Source organism: Acromyrmex echinatior, chromosome 12 (assembly GCF_024713525.1).
Source record: "Acromyrmex echinatior isolate Ae372 chromosome 12, ASM2471352v2, whole genome shotgun sequence".
In the NCBI taxonomy this organism is placed as follows: Eukaryota; Metazoa; Arthropoda; class Insecta; order Hymenoptera; family Formicidae; genus Acromyrmex; species Acromyrmex echinatior.
Window position 1 is genome coordinate 12,939,322 of NC_141863.1, and position 26,515 is coordinate 12,965,836.

The 26,515-nt window shown below is 31.7% G+C and overlaps 1 protein-coding gene across 5 annotated transcripts in view; it reads right to left on the bottom strand.

Annotated features, from left to right (window-relative positions):
- LOC105143172 (uncharacterized) overlaps positions 1–26,515 on the bottom strand; it is a 422,981-nt gene that overhangs the window by 131,807 nt on the left and 264,659 nt on the right. For all 5 annotated transcript variants that reach the window (XM_087411822.1, XM_087411820.1, XM_011051259.2 and 2 more), the window contains one exon: positions 2,965–3,075. In XM_087411822.1, coding sequence (XP_087267948.1) covers positions 2,965–3,075 — 111 coding nt within the window. The remainder of the gene's footprint in view (positions 1–2,964; positions 3,076–26,515) is intronic.

Here is a 26,515-nt window from a genome sequence, read left to right on the forward strand (position 1 = left end):
ACGCGTAAATCACTGCACGAGATTAAACAGACGAGTCGAGGGTGTTCTGCACCCTCTGATCGTTTATGTTTTTGTCATAATATTTTATAGACTTGCAAAAGGGGCGCAGAAAAAGGGCACGTCAGAAGCACGCTACGTACCCATCATCCTCATTCTATTCTGGAAGGTCCATCTTAGCAGGAGACGAGACAGACTCTCTTTCTGTTGTCGACTTGATAACGAAAAGTGGATTAAAATGGCACGGATAAGTTCAGAATATTACAGTCGCCGTCGGTCTTTGCATATGCGCGCGATCTTTTCATCTCGATGAAAACGTCGAGGTAATCGCGAATGCCTTATGCCGGAAATTGCACGGCGGGAAATGAAGTGTGATATAAATACGTACTCAGTAATGTGCAATAATAAAACATTGCGTAATATAAAAACGTCATACAAAAGCGCAGGCTTTCTCGTATTTTAATATTGTCGCGAATATGTAAACTGTATTATAACGCGACCGCTTTATCGTAGTTACACAATAATCTTTTTAGCAAGAAATTATTTTCTACTTTGAGAGAAAAGAGGGTTTAATGTCAGAGTTTGAATATTTTAATCTCACTGCTTATCTGTGGCAAATTATACAGTTTTTTATTGGCTTATTTCTTAGTAATAACATTTTATTTCGCCGTAATTTAAATAAAGATTTATTTCAATGAAATAAATATATTTCTCACAAATAAATTCTTAAATATTTTTTTCTCAGTGTACTTGATAAATATAAATTAAGTAAATATTTTCAAAAAATGAATATTTATAATAAGAAAATTGCGTATACAGTATGTAAGTACATGGAAAGGTTTTGCTGAGCTGTCTAAAGATTTAGCTAAATATAGATAAAAATAATTACCTTCGACCATCAAAATAATTACGTAGAACGCTTAAACGTTGATAACAATCCTGCATAAAGTTTTAATATTCTCGCTGCTAGTTTAAGCACGTCCTACACAATTATTTTGATGGTCCACAAACAACATTGTTTCTAGATCTATGTATATTTAATTACATTTTTAAATACTTCAGCAAAACTACTTTTCGTCTACTTAGATATCACAACATTAACTCTATAAAATTATGAAATAATTAAATTAATGTAGTTTATTATATAATAATGCATGAAAGTCACAATGATTATCTCTAAAGTGCTCCAGATAATTAAGTCAAAACGGTTCAAGTAATAATTTCACATTATCGATGGTACCGATCAGTAACAACGTGTCGGGCGATCCAATGAGTACCGCGAGATCATTGAGGATAACGAGATAAATCGGTTATGAGGCACCTCACTGGAAGTGACATAACGCAAATAAACTGTCCAACAGGAGAGGAACGTGATTACGTGAGGGGCGGAGATGCTCTTAGCCTCTCTATCTCGGAGACCAGAGAGAGTTTCCTGCAGTCTATGGGATTTGGTTTACGAGGGTCGTCGTTATCTGATACGGCAAACGGCGCCACCGCAGAGCAACGGCAACCAGCCGCGCGGATCTGCACGTTTGGTCCGAATCAAAACCACTACCATCACAAACTACCACCATCCTGGACTATCCTCGCGACTGTAGTTTCGTTTCGGGAAGAGCAAGGCGAGTTAACAGATCGATGATTCTGTACAAGACAGACATTATAGTTTTCAGGTGCTTCAATCTAAATGACTGCGCGAATAGAGCTAATGGAGTTCGATCAAGTTGACTAACTCCGAATCGATAGCAATATATTTTACCATGCTACTCTCCCTTTCGATATGGAGGAGGCAAACGTGTACAAGATATGATAAAAATTTCGCGGAAATGCGACCTTTCGTAAAAGTATGAAAATTTTCGACAGCTATAAATTGTCCTATTTATATTTATTTTCTGCAATATTTAAAGTCATATACTGGTCATTAATTGTTCAATTATGTAATATCTATTCAATATTTTTACCTATCAACTTTACCAAGTTTTTACATTTGACTTACCTATATATTTAATTATTGGCTTCCATAAAAATATATTAAAATAATTTATGTCTTTTGAAAATATTTTGATGAATTTTGGTAAATTAATAATGAAGCACTTTTAACATCGCCGATTTCTCGTGTTTGCTAAGAATATGTCGATCTGTAAATATTCTATATCAAGAGACACGACAATTTTGCGTCCATATATCATTTGAATTTTTTTTATTTGATATTATGATGTTTTGTTCGAACAGCACATATTGATGTTTTTTTCTTTTTTTTTAAATACATTGGTTGAATTCTTTTCAATTTGGTACAATGATTTTTTGTTCGAGCAACGCATCTGCCTTTACCTTCTTTTTCTTAAAAAGGTAATTTTGTGTAATTAATATAATAACATCATAAATAACTATAGTATATTTCATCGCCTAAAGAGACGTTGTTCCTTCATATACCAATTATTGCGAAGAATATTACTAAGCCACGATAGTTAAAGGCTTAGGACTCGCACGGAATGCAAGAGATCTGGGTTTGACTCCTGGCTGAGGTAATATTTTTCGCAATAAGAATTAATTATTTACAGATTTTAATATATCATTTAATATTATTAAGATCGTTTTGAAGATGCGAATAAGTATCAAAAATTTGTTAAATTGATAGTCAATTTAACTTATAATATTACTGCGATAATTTAATAGAGTTAGCGTTTCAAGACCGAAAAATCATTTCGGTGCACGTTTCTGGGGTCTACATACGTAATATATAAATTCACAAAAGAATCATACAAGCATTAAGATCCAGACCTTTTAAGACTTTGATTTCTATAGTTTATAATATATTTGATTTTACTGACAATTAAATTAAAGATAAATTAGCGACAGTTTTTTTATATTTTTGCATCGAATCTTTTGTACGGATAGCGCGTGTACTTGGCGGTGACTTTTTTATCTCTTTTTTAAAAGATAATTATTTACGATGAAATATATACATACCTTGTTGATTTGCCGCTGCAATTTTGTGATCGTTGCTCGATCTCGTTGAGCCGCGATACGTTCCGCCAGTAACGCTTGCTCCAACTCTTGCACTCGTTCCTCCAGGCTTTCCTGTAACAACGAAAAACAAAATGTAATAATTAAATAATAAGATATCACATAATTAAACATTTACACCAGGGTAACTCCGGTATATACGCCGCACCTATCAAAAACTTAATTTATTAGTATTATTTACTATGTTTAAAGTAAACTATGTCAGTAAAAACTTTGTACTGTTTACTATTATGGAAAAAATATTAGAAATCCGAAATATTTATATTTCGTATTAAAAAATTTTTAATACTTTTTTAAACCCTAGTATTTTTGCCGTATATCTCAGAAGTGGGATATATGGCTACTCATAAGAGGGGCGGGAGTATGTATGGCTCATAAAAAATTTACAAATAATGCAAATAAATAAGGCATAAAATGACACAATAACTTATAAAATGCGTTTATAAAGGAATAAGAATGATAAATATGTATATGAAGTAATAAATAATAATTACAATCTTTCTACATGTATTACAAGTGTTATGACACGAGGTACGTACATATTGCATGTAATGCGTTTATTGCATTTAGTGCACTGAATTCAATCTGCGCATTTTGTATGCTTTGGGCATAAATCCCGCTCGCTAAAAATGCCGTATATCTCAAACATTGGATATACAAGACAACAAACTGTTCAAAGAATACAAGAGCAAAGTATTTGTATTTTGTTATACAACATACTTTACTATTCCTGTATACTCACGTATCACAAAATAACCACTAAGTCTTTCGCACTGTTCTATAGTAATCATTTTCTGTAGATTATTATTTATGGCGTTACTTATTACAGTGACAAATTGATTTAACTTACAATAATCATTAATATTAAGAAGCTGAAATCATAACAATACTAATATAACATAAAGGCATGTAACAGAGTAATTACGAAAATTACCACTCCTTCTATTTTTTCTGACTTCTGCGTAAATCCTAGCGCGACATACTTGTCAGAATTACCCTAGACAAGTGTTTTATGCACTATGTGTACAAACAGTATAAGAACAATTGAATGATATAAACTAAAATTATTTAAACGAGAAAAATAGCTCGGCTTCGTATATAAATCGATATTGCGATCAAGAGCACAAACATTACAACGATTTCCAATTAACTTCTCGTCAAGTGATGCAATTCCGAAGTCTGTCCGTAACTTTCGGCGAGATATTTCCAACGTAATTCCCGTTATCTGAGTTTTAAGCTGCCTTAACGGAAGCTTAAACTTCAAGGAGAGAGATCACACTCTCCTCCGTGTACTTGGAGATTACGCGCCGATGCATGTCGAATCCCCAAAGCGAGAAACCTTGTCGGTCCGATCGATTCTTGTCTGCTTGCGATTTGCCAAGAAAAACATACATCGATACAAGTAACCTTGTCAACGAGTGACAAACTTTCATTTAGATCTAATTTAAAATTTGCATTTCATTTAACAATAATTTTAAATACAATATATAATAAAATATCATTGAAACATTTAGAATTTTAATTCAGAGATAATGATTATCAAATATAAAAATATTGATTCATTTATTGCTTAATTCTTACATTGAATGAGCAAAAATTGTGTTCGATTTATTATTCAAAATCCAAGCAGCTGCATTAAACATGGATGAAATTTATATTTAAAAAAGAGTACATATATAGTGTATATTAGTAATTCAAGATTGAATTATTTAAAGCAATGAAGATCCAGCTTCGACCGTAATAGACATTTTTCTAATATTGATTGTGTTTCTCACATATGCGGTCTAAAATAAAGATTCTTAATATTGTTTAAAAAAAGGTCTTATAGCTCTTAAAATGTCTCGGTAGTCTAAAGGCTAATGCTTCTACAATAGGGTCGCAAGTCATAAGAAATTGGCCAATCACAGTTAAATATAAAAAAATATAATCGATTATGATTAATTTTTTACGGCTTACGGTTTACGACTCTATTGTAGAACAGGCTTTAGGACGCTCACACGGAATGCTAAAAGAGATCCGAGTTCGATTCCCGAGGTAATATTTTTCGCAATAAGAATTAATTATTTATAGATTTTAATATGTCCCTCAACATTATCAAGCTTGTTCTAAGATGCAAAAAGGCATCAAATTGCTAATCAATTTACACAGTTTAAAGGACTACATATGTAGTATGTGTATAAATTCATACAGAATTATATTTATAAAGTATTTAAGATCCAATTAAAATCGTTAAAGACTTTGATTCTATTGATTTATGTTCTCATATGTATTGAATAAGATTTAATATTGTTTAAAATTTCTATTTTCGCGCGAAAGGTCATTATGTTATTTGAGTTTTTATAAGTTTGATAGTTTTTACATATATTGTATATAAAAAAAATACGCGAATTAGATAAAATGAGAAATTTTTTTCTCACTTTGTAGGCCTGTCACGTACCCAAAAAGATTTGTAAAACTTTCGACTTTCCAACTTGAAAGTTTCAAGTTTTCTCTTCAAAAGCAGTTTTTAAAAATGTTCCTACGATTTTTTATTATTGAGTTATCGTTAAATAAAAAAAAATATCTTCACTTTGATTGCCCATAACTCTGTTAACAATTCTATTGCAATAAAAAAAATAGATTCTTAAAATGGAAATTTATTTCCCTTATCGAATAGTATATTATTATATAATAGGTAATTGCCAATTTGAGTAAAATATTATATCCTAAATTTATATGAGATTTCTTTTTTTTAATCGGATATGAATTTTTGCATTCACCTAATAAAATATTTAAAAATAATTTATAGTAAAAAATAATTGTTAATTATCAATTATTAATTACTAATACTGTTAGTACTTTTATTGAAGTTCTGATTCAATATTGATCTTTTAAGAAATTATCCAATAATTACGTTAAATGTTTCAAAACTTTGATTGATGAAAGATTACCGATATTCATTCAATTGAATTGGAATTCCAACAAGCAGAGAGATTCAACCTTTTCAGCTTCACTACAGTTTTCTTGAAGACATCGCCATAGCTATGCTCGAATTGATTTACATCCTTCGTAAGGCATTTCTGATTATTATCAACGACGGTTATTGGGACCGCGCCGCGCCAGGACGGAATGGTAATGAGCGGACTCCCTTGGTCTACAGGGACTGTTGGTCGCGATTTGACCATAAGTATTAGGCGCGATCTATTAGATTCGAAGCGACGCCGACGCAGCGTCGGTGTTCTTCCTCCCTCTCATCCTCGTCCTCGATTCCTTCTCGTACACGCGGAGGCATTCGTATGCGGGGGCACGTAGCCGCAATTCACCCTTCCCGAACCCTCGGCCACCGCCGATGCTGCGCCGACAACGCGCAGCCATTGTTTGCCGTGAACGGTTCTCGTCCCGCACGCAGCAACTGCAGGAACATTTATTTTTAAATCGGTACCATTGCGGAAGAGAAAATTTTTCTCGACCGTACTTCCGAAAGACTACATTTGGAGAGATTTTGCACAAATTTAAATTATCAAATTTTCTTTTTCAGAGTATTTATTGAAATTTTTAAAGAAGAGACTCTCTGAGATTTTCCAAGTATTTTTATTTAAAATTTCTCCAGGTAAGATTAGAGAACCGTTTAATGCAATTTTTTGAAATAAATCAAACAACAGAAATAAATTATCTACGTATGTATTGAAAATTAGTAGAAGGTAAGAATTTCACGAGATTATATCTATCATTTTTTAGAATTAAATTCGCTACATGTTTTCAAAAAGAAGACAGAATTCGAATTTAAATGTAAAATTCCCATTTCCCGAGTTCCGCTAAAATTTCATAAAAATTTGATTTTCAAGAGTAAAGAAAAAAATATCTTAAAATTTTCGATTTTCCAAGTTTTTTCAAATAGTATACATCTTGCTTTCATTAAAAACACTGGATGTCAAAAATTTCTCACGTTAACAAATACGTTTTAAAGTGTCATATAAAAAAGTCTGAAATAATAATTATTACTTCCGAATTCTCGAAATTTTTTGGTGATAAAGTAGGCAAGCATAATATAAATAAAAAATTGTGTAATGCTTTCTGAAAATCAATCAATGATTTCAGCGTTACACTTATAACTTACGTATCATCAGCAAATATTTATTGTTTTTCAGTAATAAATACACTAATTCGCTTTTAAAGAATTTTCTACAAAATAAATCTGCAGAAAATCATAACCTCTAAAAATGTATTAGTGTATTTATTACTGAAAAATATAAAATATTTATTAATGATAAATCAGTTATAAGTAGGTGTAGCACTGAAGTCAGTAATAATACCTACACTGAATCACTTTTAGAGAGTACACATTATTGTTACGCACTATATTCCTATTCAAGAACTCGATGTGATTGATGACCAAAGGAAAAGAAAGGACGCCGAAAGGGATTGTACCCCACTTTAAAATATATCATGTCCCAAATAATTATAAAGCAGCGTGGCGGGAGAGTTTAAAACCTTCGTGACATGCAGTCATTCTTTTGCCGGAGGAAAATGTTGCAGGTTGTTATAAATCGGTATGATCGGCGAGATCTTTCTTTCTATGTAGAAACTAAATGCGGACCCATACAGCACAGAAAGATTGGAGAAACATTGCAGAATGATTTCACTGAAACATTGCAATATTGCATGGTGATTACGAAACGTTGCTGAATCATTGTTGCAAAATTCCAACAATGTTAAGATGTCCGCTTTTTTGTTATATTGTAACAAAATGTTCCAGCAATATTGCAATGTAATGTATTTGGATAAATTTTTTACGAAGACTCTCTAAAATGAAAACTATTTTCGATACATATATCTCACTAACAATTTTTCTACAAATCGCATTTTTAGTGACATGTGCTTTCCAAAAGTAATTTTTTATGATAAAAACCATAAAATATTCCAATAAATATAGTATTAATTCTGAAGGATAAATTTATTCGTAAGGATGAAGCATATATGTATGTGCCCCGAACAAATTGCACACAAATATTATCCATATTAATATAATAATACAGTCGCTTAGTAAGTTAATCATGGATTAAGTTAATCGCAGTGATTCTTTTTAATTCGAAACCACTCCGAATCAAATTGAAATCGATTAAAAAATGACGGTATGAAATTTATCAATAAAGTTCGGGCGCTGGTTTATTCTTGCGTTCACATCAAACATAAATACATCATTGATCATATAATTAATATTTCGATAAATCGTTTTCAGCAATTTAATTGCTTATCATCTTATCCGATAATGATGCATTGATTGCATCCAAACTCGATATTATACAATCTTCTGATTTCATATTTAAAATAAATATAAAACTTAGCTAATGAAATGGCCAAATAATAGATCAATAAATTTTTTATTTAAATATAAAATGAATTATATTAATTATCATAAAAACAGCTGTTAAACTAAAAGACTGTACTACATAAATATTGTAAAAACTTATATTTTTATATTATTATTATTGTAACAATTAAGGAATTACAGTTTTGCAATGTTTATGGAATATTACAAGCATATTACTGACATTTTACAAGTATATTGTTAATTTACATTTCTGTAATATCTCTGCAATATTACATTGCAATCTGTAATATTGCAACATTGCAGCAATATTCCTTCAATCTTCTGTATGGGAATGTTTGCTTTGTCCCGCCTAGTCGACATTATGGATGATAAGAAAATATACAAAACATATTTCAACGATATTGATTTAACGATAAGTATATTTTAAATATGTGGCAGCGGCACGAAGTGGAATTAATGAAGGGCTCCGAATGAGAGATTATGATACACCGAGGACTATCGATTGCAGACTATCGCGCGAGCGATTAAAATTCCTTTCTCGTGCATGGTCGACTTTATTATTGTCGCTGCGTTTTACTCTAACATTCTCTAAGGATTTACGGCTTTGCACTCTGTGCAAAGAGTATAATCGATATTCGATAACTTTTGAATCGCTCACGAGAGACTGTGGACCGAGAAAAATAATCTACGGTAATAAATCATCTGTAAGACGCAGCATTTTATTAACGTTAACGTATTGTCGTAAACAAATCAATACCACTCATACACGTTTATTTTCAGCGAATCGAATAGCTCGTAAAATCCATCTACCGATGGAACGAACAGTCGCCTTAGTTGTCCGTGATCAAGTAAATTGTAGCTATTATTTTTTCGCAGTTTTTTATAAAGTTGGCACAGCAAACGTACTATAAATCAGAATTTGATCGCATTCGTATCTTGTCGAGAATAACAAAATGAGACGAGTGAAGGGAATCAAATAATGATGAGAGCGAATCCGATTAATGATTTCATGATAAAGTGAATTACAAATTATAACCTCCCCTGTGTTTAGCAATACGCTTTAAATGATTTAAATGAACGTTCTGTTAAATGGTCTATTTGCAATGTGATATTATAAAATAAATACTAATATCATATATCTTTTATCGTATTATTCGTTCATTCAGCAAAATTAGTTTAATTATATCGTATTATTTGTACGACAATCTAACCAAAATTGAAATAAATATTAGTAAATTATAATCAATATCATGTATCGCTGCGAATATTCATTCGCCCGCTCATCGGTATAATCCCATTACAAAATTATTTATTTCGCGATTACGGCCGGCTGCAAATATCATAAATCAAGACGGCGAAATGTTGGAGCCTCTCGCGTGTCGCCGCAAATATTCCTCGGTCATTTAGCAAAACGCTCTTATCTTTCTCCCTCGTGTCGAGGCCTGCAATTATTAAGAGCGGAGTCCGCATAACCAGCTCTACCCTGCGTAGGACGTCGGGATCCGACGAAGGGTCGAGGGGTATGGCAGCGATATACATGTCCGAGGATCCGTAGAATTAGCGCGGGGACTTCCGGGACGTCATTTAAAGTGCGGGACCCGCGCGCGCTGCGATGAACCCACTCTATATGCAGAGATTCCGTTAAATTGCAAACGCCCGTTTCGCCTCTCAGCGACCCGTCGAAAGGATGGCCTCCGACAGGGAAGGGCTAAAGTATTACCCTACCAGCGACGTGTAATCAGGCCCGACTGACTCCTGAATCTGAACGCCATCAGCACTGCGTCTGATGCAACCTCCTTTCCGGGACAATGAAAGCGTGACGGAAGATTCGTCCTGGCCGTGTTAATTTCAACGATTAACTGATTCGAGTGACAACGAGTGACTGGACTTCGATCGTTAGAAGTAAACGAAGACGATTTGGTCATAAGTCGAGTTATTCTAGCGTCAAGACCAATCCAGTAATTAATTGAGATTGATTATCGAAATGTGACTAATAATAGTAATAATAATAACTTTATTGAAGTGAAATATATGAAATATGTAAAATGTGAGAAATAAGTAAAATACGAGAAATGTTTTATATACAGATAACATAATAGAAAATAGTAAGTATGTCAAAAGATGAAGCATCAGCAATAATGCTACTTATTATAAAACCTTGATATACTTACTATAAAACTAATAACAATATATTACTCTCTAAAATTTTTAGAGTAAATTTCTCTCTCTTTTAAGACGGGCTCAATTTTCAGCTCTTTAGAGATTCTACTCAAAAAATTTTGAGAGTAAAGAAGATGTTTAAGAAAGTTGAAGATATATATAATTTTATTTCAGATATGTAATGATGATGTACATATACAAATACAAGACTATGTATTATGTAAATTAAATTAATAAAATGAATATTAGAAGAAATGATAACAAACATGACGATTATATATACTATATGTATAATACAAATATGTAAAGATGTAAGAATTGTACGGGATCAAAAGTGAGAAATAACATAATGAACTGATCTAAAAACAAAAATAGTAAATAAGGAATGTAATATAAATACTGAATAAAACTATTTTACAAAATATGGCCATCGAATTTAATTGTGCGATGAAGAAGACAGTATGGATTGAAAACGTATAATAGACGAAGAGATAGAATGAAATTCTTAATTATACACAAATGAAGGCAATATTATAAGTCAAAAATACGAAATTAATTTTTTGGTGACATTGATACAATAATCAAGTTAAAAGTATGAAGTAAATATCTAATCGCAAATTCCTCAGGACAACGTTTCTCAAACTGGAACTAGGGCGACTACGTCACGAAAAATACGAGTGCGTGAATACGCGTCTCTTATACGAATTCCGCAAAACAATCCTGCCTTTTCCGAGAGTTTTCACGGTGCGCGCCCAGATCCGTCTCTTTTTTGCACTGAATTATGATCGTGATTTCCGGCGAGATGGACCTTCCGGCCTGGCAAAGCTCCAATACTTCGCGAAAGTGCGCGAGTAAATCAAACGCGTTTTTCGGGCTGCCGCCGCTACCAAGGCGTTAGTTTATTGCCATGTAAATCATCGCCGTGGCGGCGAAGACCGGTGTCGATAGAAAAATACCGCCGTTCCATTTCTATAGGCCGCGACAAAGTAACGAATCTGGAAACATACGTAACAGAGATTCACCAGAAATAATATTGATATTGAAGGTGGAACACATATTCCGAGAATATTTGTCGTTATCTTCACGTAAATATTACCTTGGAATTTTGCCACTATTCCGCCAGTATATTGCCAGATTTATTATGATTATTCATCGTAAATGTAATCGAGGTTGCCTTCTTATGTTACGTTTTGGAAAAGATTCTTGAGAAATATTCACGAAACGAATATTGATGAAAACTTGTCGATTGAAATATTTTCAAAGCAAAGACTTACAATTTTTAATATTGACACACACGCGCGCGCGCCCTGGCATTCATAAAAATCAACTTGAATCTATCACAATTTTTTTGAATAAAATCAAAGGATTAATAAAATATTAAAATTGTTATAAAAATAAATAATTTCCAATAAATCTATTTCTTATTTATTTTTTATTAGATTTAGAACGATATTTATGTCAATTTATAGGGATAATACTTTTGAGGCTTTCACGGGTATTTTCTTTAGAGATTTGTAGAGGTGCTTTGTATAATACTTATAATCAAGACTGTTTATAAAGGCAATGTATTATAACGTACATATATTATAAATTCATACATGAATCTTAATTAAATTTAGAGCGTCGTTGCGAGTCTCCATTCATTATTTCTCACACACATTTTAATCGTAATTCATTCAAAGAGTTGTCGCTCCTCCTTGCAATTTCTGAAACAATCTGTAGCAGACGATGTATCGACTACATGTTTACCAGTCTCTTCGAGGACGCGTTATATGGCATTTTATTGCCGTGGCGTGCGGATGGCATGTACTTTATAGAAGTAATAGTGACGGAATTTATAGGCGAAAGTCTTATGACGTTTTCCTTCTGAGCAATATAAGCTTTATCGACACGTTATTATCTTTATTCACTTGCGCGCGCGCGCGCGTCCAGATTTCATTTCAGATATTTACGGACCTGTCCCGTCGCTCTCGCGTCCAACATCGTCGTTTTAATGATCGCTCTGCCCGATTGCGTCTATCGTCTATATTGTTATTGGACAACAATAACACTCGAGAGCGAATGCCGATCGAGAAATCGCCTCGTTTGGAATTAATCCGGGTCGCGCGAAAAATGAATTAGCCATTTCACGGCAGAGAACAAATATATATTCTCCCCTCATTGTTAAGAGTTTGCATTTTTGCACATTTTGCTCCAAAAGCCTATATATTTTTCTTTTAATGATAGTACGAATTTTGTTATTTAAAATATAAAATTGTAAAATTGTTTTTAATGGTACTTATATAATACACTGAAAGAAAAATGTCAAAGTATTGCAAAGCAAATGATGTATATTTTTCATAAATATTTTTGATATTTATTAGTAATGAAAAAATTTGATTGTGACGAAATATATATTTCTGTGAAATATATATTTGTAAAAAAGTAAACTAAAAAATAGTATGCTTATAAAAAAGTACAATAGATGGCTTACTTACTAGGAATAAAATTTTATTTTGTCGTACTTAAATAAAGATTTATTTCAGTGAAAAATATACAATATTTCTTACAAGTAAATTAAAATTTTAAATTTTCTTTTTGAATATACATCAGATTATTCTAGAAATATTGCAATGTGCTACTAATATTGCAGTAACATTGCAACATTGCTGCATTATCGTTAGAATGTATTATAGACAAAAAAGAAAGATCGGAAGTTATATCTGCATTGCATTAATATGTTAACTTTTCAGATATATGTATAATTCTGCAGAATTTCTATATATTATAATATATAGTATATATTACTCTTATCAACTTTCGATTCTAAAGCAAGCGTTGTCATTTATTTTATTTGAAGTTTTTGACTACTTATGCTAAAAAATTGATAATTTTTACAATATAAATCAAGTTCATTATACTTGGTGCCGAGCAGCTTCTACATTTGTGACATCTTTTTTTGCAAGGAATTCTTCTCTTCATAATCGATAGTAATATGTATCTATAAAGGTTTATAAAGATGATTATCAAAGGATCGTTAGAAAAATGAATCGAAATGTTATAGTGGTATTATATGTATATTGTTAAAGGAATGCTGAGATGACGGCTGAACTTGATCGACGTCGATAGTACAAATATTTTTTATTTCAAATTGAAAAAGTCGATGATAGTGACATCTTTAAGAATGCGTTCCGATGCGTTACGTATGAAACGCACGATGTATCGTTTTATTCTTCTTTATTAATTGGTAAATAACAAAGACAAATGATGTATTCTCGTGCGTAACTCGGAACGCATTCTAACTTATTTCTTACATTATCGTTTTGTCTCACTCAAACGCATACATCTGCCCTTATCTAACTTATTGCAACGCCATCTCTTACAAGATCGAGCACCTACTGCTAGACACACAATTATTGCTTTGTTTACTATTTTGAGTCTTCGTATCAGCATTCGTATACACGTAATTTACAGATCGATATAAATCTTTTTTTTAAACTTTCAATCTTAATTCTGTAAACTGAGCATTATTTGTGTACATAATAATACACCGAGTGCTGCACTGTCGTTTTATGCATACGAATTATAAAACTTTTGTATTAAGGAACCATCTATGTCAGGTAACAGCTGTACGAGTGGAAAAATGTAAGTTTTTGATTTTTTTTTTCGATTTTAGTATATTTTGTTCCAATTTTGTGTCTACTTTAATCCTATAAAAGGATTTTTGATTTCGTTCAGTAAAAGATTCCGTTCAGAAGATTCTGTGAAGATTTCGATCTGCAATATCTCGACAATTTGTTCTCTAACATCCCCTTAAGAAAGTTGTAAGGCAAATGCAACATAAAAATTATTTGATAAAAATTACAGATTATTCTAAATTGCATTTAAAAATAATACAAAAAGATTAGAGACAGTTGACTATCTGGATCAAAAGTTATTTATAGAAAGTAATATTTTTTAAATTTGTACTCTAATAGAAATACATGAAAATGTATTATAAAATAATGATAAAAATCTCAATTTTTTTATGTAAGTACTTTATGAATTCAAAAATATTTATGTAAAGTTATAATACATTGAAATGCAGAAATTAATTGTTCAGTAAATAAACAAAATATTTATGTTATAAACTAATTGATGAATCTCAATGAAACTTTGCATAAGTCATTTCTAGTACTTAAAATATTTATGTAAAAAAAATTTAGATTTTTGTTATTTTTAAAATTTTTGTTTATAACAATAAAACTAATATCAAATAAAATAAATATCTGTAATAAAAATGTATTGCTCAATAAAAACAGAATGTTATAAACACAACTTTCACGTGTATGTAGTTTGATTAAAGCGTAAATATTAATATATTATATATGTTTTATGTCCTTATAATATATGTTTTATGTCCTTAAATTCTTTGTAGGTATTAAATTTATTTATGCATCTCGACAACTGCACTTGACTAATATTTACTCAGTATTTAATAGTTTTTATACTTATTTGTCATTATTGCTAGTTCAATTTTACAATATAATGTAATTCTTATTTATAATATTATATATTCTTTTTGTTATCTCGAGCATAACATTTATATTGCTGATGAAGGGCTGCCGAAATATTTTTGATGTTACAATTATTGTTCATGATTTAATAAATTTTATTTATTTACCATAATTTACTTGTTTGAAAATTCGGGCCTTGTTTGTTACATTATCATCGTTACTAACACAAGCTTATATTATTGTTATTGCTAAAATGCTGTTTATAAGTACTGTACTGATAGGAGCAACTATGTTTGATATTTTAGATAGAAGCAATTTCGAAAGCTTCATTTAATAATATTTGCAAATATACATGTACATTGTAATATATATATTTACAAATATTGTTAAATATTATATCCAAGTAAAACGTTTGCCAAACATTGAATTCCTTCGGGATTCTCATCCTTCTCATTTCTCGATTTTCAAAGCACTCCGTACATAAATTCGCAATGTGCTCATTTTTTCTGATTCCTTTTTACGTATAGAGTTTTGCTTTATAAAGAAGTTGCGGGAGTGTTGCCAAAGCGCGCCCGAGAGAATTGATTCTGTTGAAAGATGAGACCGAAAGGGGTGGTGAGGGACGTTGAAAGAACCAAGAGGAGCTGAAGATTAGGACATCAGGGGGAGGACAACGAGGGAGAGATTGTCTTTCCCCTCGATACGCTTTTACCTCCGTCGCGAAAGGAGACATTTTAATTTACGGTCCCCCGTCGATATCACGCCACTACCGATCTATTTCGACGGTGAGGCTAACGGTTCCTCTCGCCTTCGAAGTCATATTGTCATGCTCTAAGAAACGAGAACGAAGACTTTAAGAAAGGAAATAAAAAATGATACTCGATTTTCTCCAGTCCAATGCGCCACGAATGATTCCTTGCCGATTAAAATCGTTACTTGATTGATTCACTGTGTGCTGTGAAACACAATTAAGATGAATCGTGTGTCCTTTAAGAAAATATATTAAACAGAGAAAATGCGTTTTCCCAAATGAAAATCTTATGAATCGTATATGTCATTAATGCTATTTGAATTATTCAGATTTCTTATATTTGTCTGCGAGATTGTCAAACAATCAAAGAATTTCATTATAGAGTTTCGATTATACAAAGTATATAAAATGCAGATTAGATATGAAATATAGTGTAAATTATAAAATGAATAAATAATTATTTATAAATTTAGACAAAGCGAAAATTGTTCGCATTGGCGAACCATTCCAGCTATGAATTTTCGAAAGTGTTATAAATGTCACGGTTTAAAAAAAAAGTTGCATTTTTATAGAATACTTTTGTTTATAATTGCTTCCTGTTTGAAGTTTTAAATGCACTGGATATCCGGGAAGTATTGGTAACCGGTATTATCCGGCACTTTTTTACTATCCGACCGAATAGCTGGATGTCATTAGTATCCAGTTGAAATTTAGTATCATTAAATTGTTGATTTTTTTCTTATACAAATGTTCTAGAAATAAATACTATATGCATATTCATAATGCTATAATATCTTATACATTGTTTTACAAAATTACAACTTTTTTCTCTATAGGCTTTTTTTTAGAAGACACTTTCTCCGAAAATCCGGAAAATGTCCGGTACTCGACTTGAAGAAATTGCCTTCTCGGATATCCGATCGGATATCGTATATCCGATGTTACATTCTGTCCGGATATCCAATATTCGGTAATTTTACGGTCCGGTGCATCCCTAAGTATAACACCTCATAACAATATTTATATTATTATATTTGCTTGAAATTTTCACATGTCGCATGTGTACGTCGAAGTAAAGAAAAGTAAAGTTCAGAAAAAAAATGGTTAACACAAAACATAAATTCTGTTCCCTTCGAACGGACCAGGACGGGAAACGAAAACGAACAGTTAACGCTGAAGGCGATGTTTTATCGGGGACATCGATCTTTCGCCCCCTCGAGATATCTCGCCATGTCCTATACGATTATTCTGGCAGTCGATGCTTGTCGCGTAAAAAGGGATTCGGCATTGGACGTTAGCCACAGTGACGAATGAAATTTTAAGAGTGGTGCACCTTTAAGGTGCAAGCCTGCCGCGGTGTTGGAGGACGCAGAACAATGGGGTTCGGATAAAGGGGTGCGAGGTCGGCTCAGAGATGGCGGAGCGAGGGAACAGGAGGGATGGGTGCTCAAGCTTCCCAATGGACGAGAGACGCGGAAGAGAAAGGGTGGCTTCGAAAGAGCTCGAAGGGTAGCTAATAGAAACGAAGAGCCCGTCTGTCGTCGAGAAACAAAGCCGTACAGGTGCTATCGGTGAAAAAAAATCGCAGTATAAAAAAAGGCAGAAGAAAGGTTGACGATCGATACGAACGCTCGATTCGAAAGCATGTCTTCAGTCCTTTTTTGGTTAAAAGAATTTTTTCTCATTAAAAAATTTTGTTTGAATATTAAAAATTTAAAATAATTTGAATTAATAAATTAAAATAAATTAAGATTTAAAATAAATTATATTTCATTAAGATTTAATAAAATATAATTACAAGATATAATGAAATGAAAAATATAAATTTTAATAAAAATAACTATTGTTCTATGTAACATAATAATTATAAATAATCATATTTAAAAGAGATATTAATTATGTGTGTGGAACAAATAAATTTCATTTAGAGAAACGTTGATTATTTTTGTGCATCAATCAGACAGATAATAATATACTGTTAAATTGACAAATGTCAAATTATACTCAATTTAAGTTATTTTTAATTATTTTTATTTTTAGATCGCCACTGCTTCTACTGAATATAATTTTGCTAAAACAATAATGTAAACAATTTAATTCAAGAAAATGTGAATTTGACTCAAAAGGTTATTACATAATTATTAACAATAAGCTTACGTTAGCATGAACGTTGTTTAGTTTGAAACAACCATAGAAATGGATTGATTTTGATACATATAGAAATTAAAAAATAATAAAATGTTATATAACTCAAAGGAGGATTATAAGTTGCCATTGCTTCTTTGATATCAAACAGTGTATATTTGAAAATATATATATATATTTGAAAATACGGAACAAATCACCAACAAGATTTTCTCTTCAAATAAGAAGATGATAATTTAACTATATCCCTATAATCTGTGTAGACGGCTTCGAAGAATCTTACGAAGCTGCGAAATGCGGCAGATCGCAGATGAATGAGAAGATCCGAAACGGTGGCACGCCCAGTATTCGAAATAAGAAATATCTTCAAATTCTCGAAAGCTTAGGGTGAAAAACAGGGAAGAGCACGAGTCGAACGAATAAGAAATGAGTGTGCATTCCTCGATCGAGCCGATATATTTACCTAAAGCAGGATGAGCGAGATTTTTCTTCCGAGAATTGCTGAAAATGAAAAAAAATCTTACGGAACGATTATTGCTACTTTTCTTTTAGGAGCTACACAAATGCCTTTCTATCTTTCTTGACATTCAATAAATGACAAAGATAGAACAACACTTGCATCGATTGCGTCTCTTAAAAGAAAAACAGTCTACCTCTAATTTATAAAATTGAGATTTATTAGTCCTTTTATCAACTTTTGTCAGTTTAATCATAATAATTGCATTCTTAAGAAAATATTAAAATCATATAAGTTCACTACAATTAGACAACTACATTTGTAAAATTGCAGAATTTATATCTATTTTTAATAAGAAAGTGAATAGATGATAATTATAAAATTAATAGATGATTAATGACTGTAATTTTAATCGTGCTAGAAATAAAATTGCTATAAAATAAAATCAAAATACGATGATCGCTTGCTCGAATTTTTCGTTAATGCTTTGAAAATAATAATTATCTACCTGACGATCATTCCAATAATCACTTGAATAATACACGCGTCTTCTTCACTTGGTTGAATTCTCAGAATCTGGCAAGTCGCGTTATCGTTTCTTTAAAACGAAGCCCTTAATCCTTTTTAAGCGGGCATACATTTCGCGTGTCGTGGAAGATAAGTCGGCCACCAGCTTTTATACGCAGATTAGGTACCAAAAATACAATCCTAAGCGACAATACCTTATTATGGACATTTTCGTGCAAACGCGGAATAAGGGGAACTGAAATGCAAATAACCGCAAAAGATTTAATGAACAAATCTGCATTTTGTTTTAACTCGAAACTTTGTATCAAACTAGCCTCATGATATCCAAATATATATATATATATATATTTCTTTGATCAAATCGCTATCAAATATATTTTGCGTATTATTGTTTTCCCCAAAAAGAGAAAAATTCAGAGATGTAATCGAGGTAAATAAATCTGGCTCAGAATCTCTGAATGATATACGTAAATCATTTTAATAATTACAATGTGTCTGATAAATAATGGAATAAAAATTATAACAGTGTCGTTCGAGATTGCAGTCTCGCATTGCCGTTTAATTACGAGTTCTTGTTAAATCGTTATGCAGACATCTTTAAATAGATCATCCCGCGCAGTGTGTGTACTCATGGAAAGAGTAAAAGCGAAATAATCACACGGCACGGAAGATTGCGTTTTTATTTAAATCTCATACGCGTTTCCCCGCGACTCGTAATATAACAGAGGGAGAAATATTCGTCCAGCGAGAATTAATCCCGAGGTAAAAAAAATTAGATATTCACGCCAGACTTCCTGCACGCGTGTGGGTGTGCATACACGTGTTCTCTTGGCGTTGTCGCGAATGATAAAGCGGTTTCTCTCGGCCGAAGAGAACGAGTGTGTATCCGTTGCAATCGATCTCGCGACGAGATTCTCACATGTGAAATTCTTCCTTGCATTCAGATCGTATTCCAGATAGATCACTGACATTGATCGCAATATCGCGTATCTGCCTTTAATATTACATCGCGTGTAAGGTTACCATCTCTAAATTACAGAGGAGTACATTTTATACTTTCGAAACAAGATAATCCGAGGACTGAAAAAGAAGAGGGTATAATTTTTTATGCATTAAATATAAGTATTTAATAAAATATAACTTTCTATCATGTAATTTTTGTTGCAATTCCAATTAATATAATTTTATAAATATAAAATTGTAATTAATGAGTAGAATTTTTAAATATTAACATAAAGATTATATTAAAGAAAATTAAAATAACAATGTATATATAAAAATATGTTCTTGCAACAAATATATACATATAAGAGATCACTAATTAAAGCTCTATTTAATTTCTTAACAAAATCTAATATGTGTGTATATATATATATATATATATATATGTCTTTATATTAATATGTATAAAAATATGATTACTTCGTATTTCAATTAACCCAATTAGTTTCTTGTTTTAATAATTGTAAAATTATTAACAATAAAATTGTTTAAAATTGTTTAAAATTATATTAAACTATTAATAAGTTTTTAAAGAAGTCAGTCGCAATGTATTTTCTTGTTTAGTTCATTGAACGTTTATTAAGTTGAAGATTTTCCACTTTAGCATCATGGCTTAGGATTGTAAAAAAGAAAGAACATATTTTGAAAAATTTAGAGCTCGAATGTTTATTCACATTTTTTAAAATAACCTATTCATTTATATTCATCAATGATATTTTCTTCGAAATCACAGTTTGAAAAAACAACGTCAAGTTCTTAAGCCTATTCTGCAATGTGCTCTTTGTTTCCTGTTTCTTGCTTTTTACCTTTTATTTTTAATTCCTTTGCAACCGTTTTATCGACAATTGTATTTCTTGCTATGTATTTCTTGTTTCTTTCGAAGTTCGTTAACTCTTATTTCAGGTGATATAAAACAAAAAATCGAATAAGAAGCAAAAAGACAAGATGTAAAAAATAGCAAAAAGCAAGAAACTGGAAACAAAAAGCACATTGTAGAACAGGCTTTAAAATTGGACTCAGACGTTTAATTAAAACACTATCATTAAACGAAAATTTATTTGTGTGTGTGTGTGTGTGTGTGTGTGTGTGTGTGTGTGTGTGTGTGTGCATGTATGTGTGAGAGAGAGAGTGATGTAGTAGTAGGGTTGGTAAAAATCATGTTTCAAACATATTTTAAACTGTTTAAAACATGCTTAATTTTTAACGTGTATTAAACATGTTTTTTTTATAATACTGTTTAAAACTTGTGAAGCATTAAAAACATATTTGAAAAAAAAACACAATGTTTTATTTAAAAAAAAACCATGTATTATTACTCTCTATAGTAATATATATAGTAACCATAGAACTTATACTACTAGAAGGGAAATACGGACATCGAACTATGAGCAAGACTGAGAAACAGAAAATGTATTTCTGTCCTCTTCTATCTTTTTTTGGTACATGCGCAGAAAAAAGAAAAGTTACTGAGCAGGACAGAAATATACATCTTCTGTCTCTCAGTCTTGCTCATATTTTCCATTCATTGCTTGGATTCCATTCCTCCTTAGTAGTATAAGCTCTATGATAGTGACACGTAAATTATTGTCTGCGTAAATCCTGCATAATCGATAAAGCAGACGCCTTTAGAATCCTCTTAAAATTAGAGAGCTAAATAAAAAAAAGTTAACATTTAGAATTAAGCTCTATGATGTTTCGAAACTGCATAAATGAAATGAATACTTGTCTAGGAAATTCTTAAGAATATAGCTATATATCTATAATAAAGAATATAATTATTATTATTGATTCTATTCCTTTAAATCCTAGAGATTTTATTTCGTAAAAAATTTTATTTAAATTATCCAATATTTTTTCGCGTTACAAATAATTATAATCTTCTCGTTAAGTTTTTCATAAATTATTATTTTTATAATTACTTAATATCGGACAAAATACTTTCATCTCTTCATTTTTCTTAAATGATAGTAAATTATTTTAGTCAGATTATTGTTTGAACATCGAAAGATAAATTGCGAAAAAACCAACTTCTTTCAACCGACATTTATTGATAATCGGGTCAACAATGTTACCACGTCTGTTGATCTAAGTGCTACGATTACAGAGAGCCGCGAATTGAATTTGCAATTATCTCGCGTAAATTGTCGAGACCGTCTTTAATCCTTCTCTCTCTCTCTCTCTCTCTCTCTCTCTTTCTCTTGCAACTTGCTCCAGGCTCAATCTTAATAGTCGTAAAAGGTAATTCGTGGACGTCCATCTGGCACAAGCATGTCGTTGCACGGAATCTGTTACGGTACATTAACTTTAAACATCACCTATTCGACGAAATCACGGCTGAACATCGTAGAAAGGCTTTCTCTCTTGGTTCTAATCAATAGACGCTAAAGGATTTGACGCGATTTAAGCTATTCCCTCGAGTTGCGACAAGCTTTGAATAACTTGTTGACAGCGCTACTGAATATATAACTAATTATCATGACAGAATTTTTTAGATAAATCTATTAATAAAATCATAAATTTTTTAAATATGTCCATTGTGTAAAATCTTGAAATTGGAAATCTAATAAGATACATTAATATCTCAAACTAATTATTTTGCGCCAGTTTTCTATTGAAAATAACAATAATATGCATTTATATACTAGATATGTACCTATATGTGTTATATTATATTCAATATACATATATATATGTAATATATACATATATTTTTTTTCTCATCGATGTGTTTAATTTCAAATTATAATGAATTTTACTAAATTTTATTCAAAGGAAAGTTGTAAGATATGTTATTTATTTTAAAAATAGATCTTCCCTTCTCTCTCTCTCTCTCTCTCTCTCTCTCTCATCTTCTAAATGATAAATACTATATTCTAGTCATGGGCGTTCCGTAATGGCGGTGAAACACTTGATATACGCTTGATTGAATCTTGTGCCCTTTTAAGTCTTAAGAGGAGTTCGAAGGTATCCTTAGAACAAGAAGCATGTCATACGGATTTTTTTCGGCCCATTAAAAGGGAGCGCTCGCTTTGAATTCAAGTATCTCAAGTAATTACCAAAGATAATTCGATGAGAGTCTAAAGCCACCGTGAAGAGGCCAGCAACAGAGTACCATCGTCGAGATGATGTCGAGAGGATAGGTCGAAGGTCGTCTTGAAAGGAGTTTGGAGTAAGAAACGTGCATTGAAATAAAGAGAACAAGAGATTGGGGAGAACAAGAGTGACGTTTGATCAACAATGAGACGAATGGAAACCACTGAAGAGATCTCCTTTCTTCTAACAATAAGATACAATGATTTTGAATGTAGTCAAAAAATTGTACAAAAAATTTGTACAATAAAACATTCTAATATTATTAAAATATACAAATACTTACATTACTTGGTGAAAATAAATAAATTTCTATTAAAGAATTATGGGTACTTTGTGCACGAAAAAATACATTTTCAATGCTATTAATAACTGTTAATTGAAAAAAGGTATATAAAAAAAACTTTTTATAAACTATGGCTTTCTTATATAATTATTTAGAGATTTTATGAGAAAATGACACACACAAAAAAGAAATTTTATTAAAGCTTATAAATAATTTAAAAGTGTCAATGTTTTTTGTTTTACCACGATGTTTCACAAACGGAAATAGATATTAATAAACTATTTTTAAAATACGTGTCTTAAAATATCTACAAATTAAACTTAAAAAAAATGTCAAAAAAATATTTTTTAAGTTTTAAATCAATAAAATTATTATGATTTTTCAAAAAAATTAGACATTTTCATCGTTATTTAAAAAAAATTTTTTGTAATTTATATTAAAAATTCAATTGATGAAGTATCACCTATACAAACAAAATGCCGTTGAAATTTTTCAAAAATTCTGTTTGATTTTCGCCAAATCATGGATAAAAAATGTACAATATACACTGACGAAACCATAAGAGACAATATTTTTTTAAATTATTCATAATTTTTTATAAAATTATATTTTTCAACTTTTTGTACTTTGTTTTCAACTTTGTTGTCACAAAATCTTTAAAGTTACATTTGTAAAAAGTTTGTTATGCATCCTTGATTAACAGCAAGCATTTTACTGTACAATTTTCTGTGTGCAAAGATTATATAACCTCTAAATTTACATGTTTACTTATAATTCTTTACTAAAATTACTTCCTAAAATTATATTATCCTCACTTATATATGTGTGCTTCTTATTATAGCAAATTAAAAAAACATTTTTTATATTCAAAAGCATAAAACTTTCAACAACTTCAAAAAGCATAACACTTTTTCGCTCGCAATAAGATGGAGTAAGGATAAAATAATTCTAGTCATAGCAACCAAATCCTTTGTCTTTCGAGAAACAAAGAGATGATGCGCAGGCGGTATCAACGGCGCGCTCATTGGAAAGTTTAAATTTACTTTGATTAAAATTGTTTTAATAACATACCGAGATGCTTCGCGCCGTCCAAATAGTTTTACGATGGCGTGTAAAATTATCATAAAATAATATAGAATAACGGTGACGTTGAACGACGCTGCTAGTCTCGATATTCGCGTTTTCACGATTCTCGCGTTTTAATCGGAATTTAATGACCAGACTGAACGATAAAAAAATACTTGTGGAATTTTTCATTTCATGTTGTCGATTCTTATCAATGTTCGTTGTTTTTGTTGCAATGCTCTAGCAGGACACTGTTTTCTTTTTAATAATGCAGTTAAAGACGTACGCTATTAATATTAATGCAAGTTTAAAAAATTTTATTTAACATTTAATTGGCAAAATATTATTTAGAAAATACAATAATTCTATAAGCTTAAACAGCATTTAGTCTGTTTTATAAACATTCAATACATGCATATATAAAATTTGTTGAAAGAATCATCGAAGTAAGTGTTGGAATTGTATAATATTATATTCCATAAAATCAGAAGTGATCAGTTAATGCGAGCCAACACAAGTTAGGCGTGTGTGAAATCGTATACTTTATTCTTGAGAATAATTGACAAACGTTTCAACCCTTTCGATTGGGTCTTCCTCAGTGTAAAAATAAAAATAAAATCGGTGACGTATAAATTTAATATAAAAAATGCAATGAGAAGCAAATTGAAGGGTTGAAACATTTATCAATTATTCTTAAGAATAAAGTATACGATTTCACACCCGCCTAACCTGTATTGGCTCGCATTGCCTGATTTACATCTATCTTTGGATTTATTCGTTAGAACTTATATCAAGATTGATAATTATTCAAAAGTGATCAGATACCTACTTATAATATTAATAAAAAAATTTTTTCAAAAATCTAAAAGTTCTAAAAAATCCCGAAACGGTTTATCTACACTGTTTCTAAATATTTGTCACGAAATATCTTTTCCGACTTGTTGCAAAAAGCAAAAGCAAATATATACGTATACGTTCTACCTCGTTGGAACGACCATTAGTCACGTATACATCGAGATTGCTATTCGCTGTACGAGAGAACCTCCGGCTCAGCCTTTTACATCCATTGAAAAAAACCTTACTGCCTCATTCGCGAATTGCATCTTCCGCAGATTAGCACTCGCGACATCGCTCACGTGGGAGTCGAGAGAGATTGCAGCTGCCTCCCGTCGTCGAGTCGATCCTGAGGCTCATAAATTAATCCGCAAAGCGTAGAGCCCAACATTCTCCACCTCCGCCACTCGCGACACTAATCGATTACGCCGAGCGCGCAATTAAATTACATCGCAATTATTTCGGCATAATCAATGTTGGACAAGGCGGTATTAATAATTAGAAATCTAAACATCAACGACCGCAGCTAATTAACGATCGCACCCCTAATTGCATTGCGTTAATTATTTCTCGCGATAATTATCATGTAAATTATTGTACAAATTATTTAACAATTATCAAGATATGTAATTATCTCTCTTCATAATTTCCCATTGTCAGTAAACAAATATTGATTTCAAATTTGTGTCTATATCTTAAATTAAAAATTCAAGTACGACTCTTTTAAAATATTCTTTACGTAAAAATATATCAAATATACTTAGAAAATGATTATCATTGATAATTTTGGCTTAACAATTGAAGACTAAAAATTACCACTTCTCAAAATATTCCTGAAATATCCCTTGAAAATAACGAGAGAGTTCTCTCCGATTATTGCGAATCCCTTCGAGCGGTTGCTTCTTTTTATACTCTTGGCGAGAATCTTCTTCAGCTTCTTAATCTCTCTCTCTCTCTCCCTGCTTCGTTTCAACCGTAATAATATCACCGTCATACCTCCCTGCCCCTCCTCTCCAGTGATATCGCTCTTCGCGGTGGTCCGCTCGTTAAAAACCGCGTATTCGGCGACAGCTTGGCACAGGTACGGATCTCGAGGGAAGATTGAGACGGGAAGAAAAAGAGAAGGAGAAGAAGGAGGAGGAAGTCATTCCGCGCGATTTTCCCCTCATCACGTCACGGACTGATACACGTCGCGAGCGATAATCGCGATGTGGGATTACGAGAGGGCCTCGTGCACGATTTCTTTGCGAACTGAATTATGCGAAACGACGCGTTCTCTCGCACGCCATCCGCATCCGGGCAAAATGACCGACACGTCCGAATCGCAAAGAGGTGAAAAATGATGTCTCGAGAAGTCATATTTTAACTTTAACGCGTGTGTTCGTGCGAG